This window comes from Chiloscyllium plagiosum, chromosome 41, assembly GCF_004010195.1.
Source record: "Chiloscyllium plagiosum isolate BGI_BamShark_2017 chromosome 41, ASM401019v2, whole genome shotgun sequence".
NCBI lineage: Eukaryota > Metazoa > Chordata > Chondrichthyes > Orectolobiformes > Hemiscylliidae > Chiloscyllium > Chiloscyllium plagiosum.
In genome coordinates, this window is record NC_057750.1 from 11,223,359 (window position 1) to 11,233,204 (window position 9,846).

Consider the following 9,846-nt stretch of genomic DNA (forward strand, 5'->3'; position numbering starts at 1 on the left):
CCCCGAATTATGGTCACTATCCCCAAAGTGCTCACGTACCTCTAATTCTAACACCTGGCCTGGTTCGTTACCCAGAACCAAATCCAGTATGGCCTCACCTCTTGTTGGCCTGTCTACATATTGTGTCAGGAAACTCTCCTGCACACATTGAACAAACACTGACCCATCTAACGAACTTGAGCTATAGCTTTCCCAATCAATATCAGGAAAGTTAAAGTCCCCCATAACCACCACCCTATTACTGTCACACATCACGTGAATCACCTTCCCTATCCTTTCTTCTACGTTTCTAGGACTATTGGGAGGCCTGTAAAAGACTCCTTACAGGGTGACCTCACCTTTCCTATTCCTAACCTCAGCCCAAACTACCTCAGGTGGCAAGTCCTCATCCATCGTCCTTTCCACCTCTGTAATACTATCTTTGACAAGCAATGCCACACCTCCCCCTCTTTTACCCCCACCTCTGTCCCTACTAAAACATTTAAATCCTGGAACCCGCAACTGCCAATCCTGTCCCTGTTCTAGCCATGTCTCCGTAATAGCCACAACATCGAAGTCCCAGGTACCTACCCACGCTGCAAGTTCACCTACCTTATTTCGTATACTTCTTGCATTGAAGTATACACACTTCAAGCCACTTTCCTGTTTACAGACACCCTCCTTGTGAATTGATGCCATGTTCCTAACCTCCCTACACTCCAGGCTCTGCACCCTGAAGCTACAATCTGGGTTTCCATGCCCCTGCAGAGTTAGTTTAAACCCCCCCCAAGAGCACTAGCAAACCTCCCACCAAGGATACTGGTGCCCCTCAGGTTCAGGTGTAGACCATCCTGTTTATAGAGGTCCCACCATCCCCAGAAAGAACCCCAGTTATCCAAAAACCGGAATCCCTCCCTCCTGCACCATCCCTGTAGCCACGCATTTAAGTGTTCTCTTTCCCTATTCCTCGAATCTCGAAAACATTGTGCATAAAGAGTCTTTGTCTGACTGGCAGGACATGACAAGTTGAGCCCCATGGGAGTTTTGCTGCAACTTCAACATTTTACAATTTACATCAATTACTTAGCTGATGTGAGAAAAGGTGTAGTAGCTAAACTAGCAGGTGACGCAAAGTACATAGTGAAAAAGATATAAGACGTTTGCCAACAGATATAGATAGATTGAATGAGCGGACAAAATTTGGCTGATGGGGCACTAGATGGGAAAATGTGAACCGAAAAATGCTGTAAATCAGAAACAAAAACAGAAGTTGATGGAAAAGCTCAGCAGGTCTGGCAGCAACTGTGGAGAGAAATCAGAGTTAACATTTTGGGTTGAGTGACCCTTCCTCAGAACACTTCAAAGGTGGGGAATGTGGAATTTGAAACACAAGCAGATCAGCCATGATCTTATTGAATGGTGCAGTAGGCTGAAGGGCTGGAAGGTCTGTTTCTTCTCCTGAGGAGGTGGCATCACACTGACAATGTCACTGGACCAGCAGTCCAGAACCTCAGGTTAAAGCAGTGGGGACTGGGTTCAGATCCTACCAATGTAGACAGGAAGGAGGCTGGAATAACATAGCAAGCCAAGCAGCATCAGGAGATGGAGAAGTTGATGTTTCGGGTATAACCCTTGTTCAGGATTCTAGCATCTGCAGTTTTGTTTGTCTCAGATCCTACCAACAGCAAGTGATTAATTTGAATTTAATAAAAATCTGGAATAAAAACGCGAACCTACTGTTTTATGTAAAAACCCATCCAATGTAGGGAAGGAAATGTGCTGTCCTTACCCAGTCTGGCCTATACATGACACCAGATCCACAGCAATATGATTGACTCTGAAGTGCCATCAGGGCAATTAGGATAATAACAATGGATGCCTGCATTCCATTAGTAAGTAATAAAATAAGTTATACATTCGTACATGCGCACGTTTCCAATTCTGGCCTTCATCTCCAACTTTAATTACTCCACCATTGCTAGCTGTGCCTTCAGCTTCCTGGGTCAAAAGTTCTGAAATTGTGTACTAAAATTCTCTGTTCCTTTACCTCACTTTCTGCTACGAAGGAATCCGTAAAATCTACATGTTGTATGAAGCATTTGATTGCCAGTCCTATTATTGTCTTATGTAGCTCATTGTTAAATTTTGCTTGATGACTGTCTTGGGAAATTTGGTTACATTAATGGTCCTGTATAAATCAAAGTTGCTTTTGTTCATAGCCAACAAAGTTCACAAAGTTATGAAATGAGCTTCCCAGTCTGAATCCAGAAGGTTATGAGTCAAATGTTGTTTGTTATCTATATCAATGATTTGGATGAGAATGCACAAGGTATGATTAATAAGTTTGCAGATGACACCAAAATAAGCAGTATCGTGGACAGTGCGGAAGGTTATCAGAAATTGCAGCAGGACCTTGATCAACTGGGGAAGTGGGCCGAGAAATGGCAAATGGAGTTGAATATAGATGAATGTGATGTCTTGCATTTTGGAAAGTCAACTCAAGGTAGGAGTTTCATGGTGGAGGAGAAAGTGAGGACTGCAGATGCTGGAGTGAGGGTGGTGCTGAATCCGGGGGTTGGGACTGAAATAAGGTGGGGGGAGGGGAAATGAGGAAGCTGGAGAAATCTACATTCATGGAGTTTCATGGTGCATGGTAGAGCCTTACGGAGTGTAGGGACCTTGGAGTTCAGGTACATGGTTCTCTGAAAGTGGAGTCACAGGTAGACAGGGCAGTGAAGAAGGCTTTTGGCACACTGGCCATCGTCAGTCAGGGCCTTGAATATAGAAGATGGGAAGTGATGTTGTACAGGACATTGGTGAGGCCACACTTGGAGTATTATATTCAGTTATGGTCACCTAGCTGTAGGAAGGACATTATTAAACTGAAAAGAATGCAGAAGAAATTTATAAGGATGCTGCTAGGACTCAAGTTATAGGGAAACATTGGACAAGCTAGGGTGTTTTGTTCTTTCAAACACAGGAGACTGAGGGGGGATCTTATAGAAATGTATAAGATCATGAAAGGTATTGATAGGGTGAATGCACTCAGTACTTTTCCCAACATTGGGTATTTGAGGACTAGAGGGCATCAGTTTAAGGTTAGAGGGGAAAGAATAAAAAGGAACCTGAGGGGCAGATTTTTTACACAGAGGGTGGTATGTATATGGAATGACCTGCCAGTTGAAGTGGTTGAGGCAGGTACATTAACAACATTTAAAAGGCATTTATTTAATACATGGATAGGAAAGGATATGGAGGAGGTCAGGCAGCATCCAAGGAGTAGGGGAATCGACGTTTCGGGCATGAGCCCTTCTTCAGGAATGTCTATCAATGCATTCTGCTCCTTGGATGCTGCCTGACCTGCTGCGCTTTTCCAGCAACACATTTTCAGCTCCGATCTCCGGCATCTGCAGTCCTCACTTTCTCTTAGAAGGATATGGGCCAAGTGCAGGGAAACATGGTTAGTATTGATGGTCATTGGTCGACATAGACCAGTTTGGGCCGAAGGGCCTGTCTCTGTGCTGTAGGGAGTCTAGATTAAAGTGGTGCTGGAAAAGCAGCAGGTCAGGCAGCATCCGAGGAACAGGGAAATCGACGTTTCGGGCAAAAGCCCTAGGACTCTAAAACTCTAAATAGCATGAAACAATGCAAACTCTGGCACTGATTAACGTTAAATTACAATGTTCTTCAGGGAAGGAAACCTACCATCTCGTCTAGTTGAATTTTAACTGGTTTCTATACTGGCCAAACAAGGAACTCAATTGAATCAAACTGCCCGAACAAACACTCTGAAAACAAATACAGCAGGGGGTTAAATACAGAGAAAAGCTCTATCTATGCTGCTCCCATCAAACACTTCAGAAAAGGTACAACATTGGGTTATATAAGAAGTAAAGTTCCCACAACATTGTCCCCATCAAACACTTCAATACAGCTACAGCATGGATTTGAGACAGAGTAAAGCTTCCTTTATGCTGCCTCCATCAAAGACTTCACATCAGATACAGAACAGGTTTAGATACAGAGTAAAGCTTCCTCTGCTCTGTTCCCATCAAACACTCCTAGATACAGTACAGTGTGACATTAAATGCAGCCAAAAGCTTCTTCAGGTGGTCTTGCTGTGCAGTGGGTTGTGTCCCTTCTTCTAAATCAGGAGCTCTGGGATTTAAGTCCCATTCCAAGAGCTAATGGTGAGGGAAGATGTGGATACAATGCAGCCAGAAGGTTTGTTTATCAAACTTCAGATCCTTCCAGTACACATCAATGCCAGGTGGTAAAGGCAGGAGAGATTTCTTGTCGTCCATGTGATGTAAAGAATACTGGAACCTCCACCATCACTATTGATGGATTCAAGCTACAGCATACATGTAAATGCGTACGTTGCCAAAGTAACATGAAGTGTGTGAGAGATCGGCAGCACAGACTAAACCTTCTACACTATCCCAATATATAGTCTCAGGTCAGTTGCAGCATGTGTTAGGGACACAGCCCAAACTCATTGCCCAAGCCCCTATCACAAAAGAGCATCCCCAGCCAGTACACATTGTGACAATTGTCTGTTTCTCACCATCTCCCTCCACAATCCAGAATGTCAATTGTGTGGGAAGTAAAGGTCTAATGTTGTATGCCCCACACCCACTGGCTATCAGACTGAATTGCATCTATACCTGGCTGTGATGATGTTGTCACTGGTCATCATGATTCTATTTTGCTCTGTTCTAGAACCCGACTCCTCAGATCCAGAATGGCTTCAGTCCAACCCACCGTATCCAGGCATTCTTTTACCAATGGACACAGTCTGACAGAAATGGCAAAAGCAAGACTACGTATGACTTCAACAAGAACTTCATGGCCTAGTGGATCTGAAACTGCAGCACTGGTGCTTCCTTCTTCTCCATCAAGTCTTTTGTACAGCCTTTATTTGTCTCTCTAGTTCATGTCATTATTTATTTAAAGAGGTAGTTTTTTGTTTATTGGGGAAGTGGCTGGGCAGTCGGAATGAAGGGGCATGTGGGTGGTTTCGGGGGGAAATGCAGACCTTTTCAACTAAACAGAAAGATAGCTAGAAATATAAAACAGAATAATAAGAGTTTCTATAGATATTTTTAAAAGAAAGGCGTTTAACAGAGTAAGCATTGGTCTGAAAGAGAGTATGAAGAATTAATGATGAAAAATAGGGAGGTGGCAAATGAAGTGGTCAGGTATTTTGCATCAGTCTTCACTATACAGGATAAAGTAGCCTCCCATAAATAGCTGTAAAGCAGGAAGTGAAAGAGAGGGAGGAACACAAGAAAATTGGAATCACCAGAGAAGTGGTACTGCAAAAGTCAATGAAGCTTATGGCTGACAAGCTCACGGATCCTGATAGATGTCATCTGAAATATTGCAACAAAATGGCTAATGAGATTGGTAGTGTATTGGTTTTAATTTTGCAAAATTCCTTAGATTTGGCCAAGGTTCTAATAATTTGTAAAATAGCAAATGTTATCCTAAAGGGAAGAAGAAGTAAAACAGGGAGTTATAGCCAGTTAGCTTAATAGCTGTCATAAAAGATGTTAGTAGCTATTATGAAAGATGATATAGCAAGGCACTTAAAATTTAAGATAATCAGGCAGAGTCAATATGGTTTTTGTGAAAGGGAAATCACGTTTGATCAATTTGTCAACATTCTTTGAGCAAGTAACATGCTATGGATAAAGAGGAACTGGTGGATGAACTATACTTGGATTTCCAGAAAGCATTTGATAAGGTGCCACATCAAAGCTTATTACAGAAAATGAAAGCTCACGGTGTAGAATGTAGCTTATTGACATGGACAGACAATTGGCTAGCAAACAGGAAATAGAAAATAGGCATAATGATATAACGTCTCTTGAGCGAAATCTAGAACTAGGGGTCACTTTTTAAAAATAAGGGATCACATATTTAAGAAAAAGATAAGAAGACTTTTATTTTATAGGTTTTGAGTATTTGGAACTCTCTTCCTCAAAAATTGGGGAAGCAGGGTCCTTGAGTATTTTTAAGGTAGAGGTGGATAGCTAGATCTTGGGCACCCCACTTTAGGCAAGATGCGATAGTGTTGGAAGATTTACTGGAATGGAACAGAGGTAAGGAACTTCAGTAATGTGGAAAGACAAAGTAAGCTGGGATTGTTCTCCTTAGAGCAACAATTATTCAGAGGAGACTTAAAGCAGATATTTAAGATTAGACGGAATTTCAATGAATGAGGAGAAATTGTTTCCTTTGCCAATCAGGCATTAATAACCAATAAAGTGCCACATTAAAGGTTACTGCAGAAAATAAAAGCTCACGTTGTCAGGGGGCATAGGTTATTGGCATGGATCGACGATTGGCTAATTAATAAGGAACAATTAGCATGAACAGGTCATTTTCAGGTTGGCGAGATATAATGGAAAAGCGCAGCAGGTCAGGCATCATCCAAGGAGCAGGAGAATCGACGTTTCGGGCATAAGCCCTTCTTCAGGAATGCCCGATACTTGAATTCTCTTGCTCCTTGGATGCTGCCTGACCTGCTGCGCTTTTCCAGCAACACATTTTTTCAGCTCTGAACTCCAGCATCTCTTTCCCTGGCGAGATATAATGAATGATGTGCAAAAAGATCAGTGCTGGGGCTTACACATTTTACAACTTATATAAATTACTGTACTTGGATGAAGGAGCCAAAGCACAATCTCTGCTCTACAAAGAACAATGCCAGTGTCTTCTGTCTGTCCACTCGGCTGAAGTTGAGTATTTTCAAGATCGAAATCAATAGAATTTGGACTCTCAGGGTATCAAGGGATATGGAGATTAGGTGGGAAAGTGGATTTGAAAGTAAAAAAAAATCAGTCATGACTTTATTAAACAGTGGGGCAAGGGACCATATAGTCTTCAGCTTTGATTTGCTTCATTCTTGTGTACTTCAATTCAAAGTCTCTGTTGTGTCATGGTTCCTGGTGCTGTCTACTGACCCTCCCAGTTGGGAGATGGGGTGACTGTGTTGTCACAATGGGAAATTATAGACGAGACAGCCCCATGGGTCGATATCCTAGCCAAGAACAATCTACTGGCACTAAATTTCACTTAACTGTTACCCTAAACCGCAGGAATATCTAAGAAGGATAGATCACCCTCAGAGCGAGAGCAGTGTAGGTTTTTCAGAATGAAGATTAAACTATGAGGTGAGATTACACAAAGTGAGGCTGTGTTGTCTGGAATTTAGAGGTGTTTGAGCAAGGTGTTCAAGAAACAAAGGGGTACAAATAGAGTCAGTTGGGAGAAACTATTTCTGCTAGTTCGGGAATGTAGGACAAATGGAATAGTCTACAAGTTAGACACATACCTTTCGGCAGTGAAATCAGGTCTCACTCCTGTACACAAAATAGAAATATGGAACAGACAACTGATGCTTGATTAATAGTTAATTTTAAATCAGAAATGGATAATTTTATGATCAACTAAAGATACTAAGGGAAATGAGGCAGAAGTGGAATTATGACGTTAGGTAGCAGCTCACTGTGATCTCATTGAATAAGAGGATGCAGGAGCTAAGTAATCTACTCTAGTTCCTATGTCCCCAAATATTTCTGATCTATGTTTTGTATTGAGACAATACTTTTGGATATCACTCCTAGACAGTCTCGCTCTAATTGTAACATAATGTCACCTTGTTTTGGAAATAATTTCTGTTTGCCTACTCTATCATATCTTTCAATTGTTGTGATCACCCTACGGAGATTCACCTTTAGTTTTTGACTCGAGCAAATACAAAGGACCAGCGCATGCAACCTATCCTCTACCCCTAGGCCTTACGTTTAAACCACAGCATCGCAGTAAGCACAAAAATTGGGATCATGTACAGTAATGAACAGGAAAAGGCCATTTGGCTTCTAACACATAAACAAAAACAGGAATTGTTGGAAAAGGTCAGCAGGTCTGACAGCATCTACGAAAAGAAATCAGAGTTCACTAGGCAATCTTCTATGAGAATGGGTTTCTATGTGGTTATCTATGTCTGGCATGGATCTGACAATGGCATTTGTGAGATGGAGAGGTGCAGAGAATGCCAATCTCTCATCCCCATCCAACAAGGTGACCATACCAGGGCAGGTGTGTTACTGAACGGGAGCAGTTTTCAGTGGATTCTTCTCTGCTCACCATTCTTGCCCTGGCCTCCCTGCCCTGGCCCCAAAGAAAGGCGCCTGTCAGCAAGAAATCACATCTTACAAATTCAACAGGCTGTTGTGACCTTGTGAGATCAAGTGTCAATTAGGTAAGAACCTCAAGAGAGCAAAGGTGGAACAATGGATTTCAGGTGCAGATTAGCAATGATTTGACTGTATAACAGGATAGGCTCAAGGGGCTGAGCGGCTGCTCATGTTCCCTTGATAGAATTATCCAACCATTGAATCATATTATCAGTGCGGAATTGGGCACAGATGGACAGAAATCTAATGGTCTCAAGTCTCTAAGGTTCAGGCTCAAACTACAGGCAAGGGTGCGGAAGGGCAGAATTGCCAGGCCTTTAGGGCAATTGTAACTGGTACAAATGTTTTCTACGTACACTCAAACCTGAAGAAACCACCATTAAACAAGACTGTCTGACCAGCAGAATTCAAAAGTTCTTTCATGGATCCCCTTTAAAATGACAATACATGAATGAAGTCCTGTTCCAGCTGAATCCGATCAGCCCCTGGTGAATACTCTCTGTAAAAGCCACAGGGGTTATTAAGTATTGGACCAAGGGTTGGACAGGTTTGGCCACAGGACACGATCGATTCCTTGGAAACATTATGCGGATTTGTGGAAGGATCTGGACTGCATCCAAAGGAACTGCTTATAGAAATTTCTCCTGCGAGAAGTTATCCATCAGGCTATTTACTGGATCAAAAATTGGTTGTTGTTGAGGGTGCCAGTGTGCACTGGGTCTTGCAAGGATTAGGGTAGTCTTTCTTTCTCTCCACTTTTCTTTTCAAACATCATCAGTTTGTCAATTATTTCATGACAATAATCCTCAAACTCTGTAACTGATCTCCAAGTTATAGCTCCAGTCCTCTGTTTGAGGAAGAATGTTAGCACTGACTAACTGAGGGAGTACTGCACTTGTCAGAGCACCACATTTCAAATGAAATGCTGGTCAAATGGAGTCCCGGTCTGCTCCATCAGCCAGATGTCCTGCTATGCTATTAGGAAGAAAATTGGAAGAGTTCTGTCTGTTGGCTTGGCCAATATGTATCCTGTAACTAACATCACTAAAACATGATTATCTAGTTTTATCTAATGGTTTTCCAGGGATTCCTGCTGTGTGCAAATTGGCTGCTACATTTCATACATTACCCTTCAAATGCACTGAATTGGCTGTGAAGCTCTTTAGGACACCTTGAGGTTGTGAAAGGTGCTATATAAAAGCAAATTATTTTTCTATTTGTGATGTGGCCTGAGAGATCCTCACCTTGCTCCCCACCTTTTCCCTATCATGATCCTCTCCCCACATTTGTCAAACAAGCTACGTTATCTGTCTATATATTCTGACTGGCCTTGGGCTGTTCATTGAGCTGGGATCAAATGCTATTTGCTTTCATACCCTTGCCCCGAAGCAAAGGAACGCAGAAGAATGGAGACAGAATATCCCACTCCTCACACAGCAGATGAAATACCCTTAACAAAACATAATTCTTGCATACCATTGAATGTCAGTTCTTTCCCTATTTTCCACCTAGAGGTGACCGATCTCTAATTGGCAGCTGTCACCTAGCATTCCTGACTGAAACCAAGAGTTCACTGTGGGAAAACAGCAGTCATCGACCTGTGACCCACCATTGTGTGAGTTCAGACCCTTGCACGTTGGCTTTAGATCACTGTAACAAA

General features: G+C 42.3%; 1 protein-coding gene across 2 annotated transcripts in view; it reads left to right on the top strand.

The window, feature by feature from the left end:
- The window catches only part of LOC122542851, a 40,521-nt gene extending 34,083 nt beyond the window's left edge, over window positions 1-6,438 (top strand). Inside the window, exon 7 of one of the 2 annotated variants that reach the window (XM_043680945.1) lies at window positions 4,702-4,787. In XM_043680945.1, the coding sequence (XP_043536880.1) occupies window position 4,702 (1 nt within the window). In that variant the 3' untranslated portion in view covers window positions 4,703-4,787. Of the gene's footprint in view, window positions 1-4,701 lie in introns of both variants that reach the window. The other variant, XM_043680944.1, reaches the window with a different exon arrangement.
- Window positions 6,439-9,846: the final 3,408 nt, after the last annotated feature.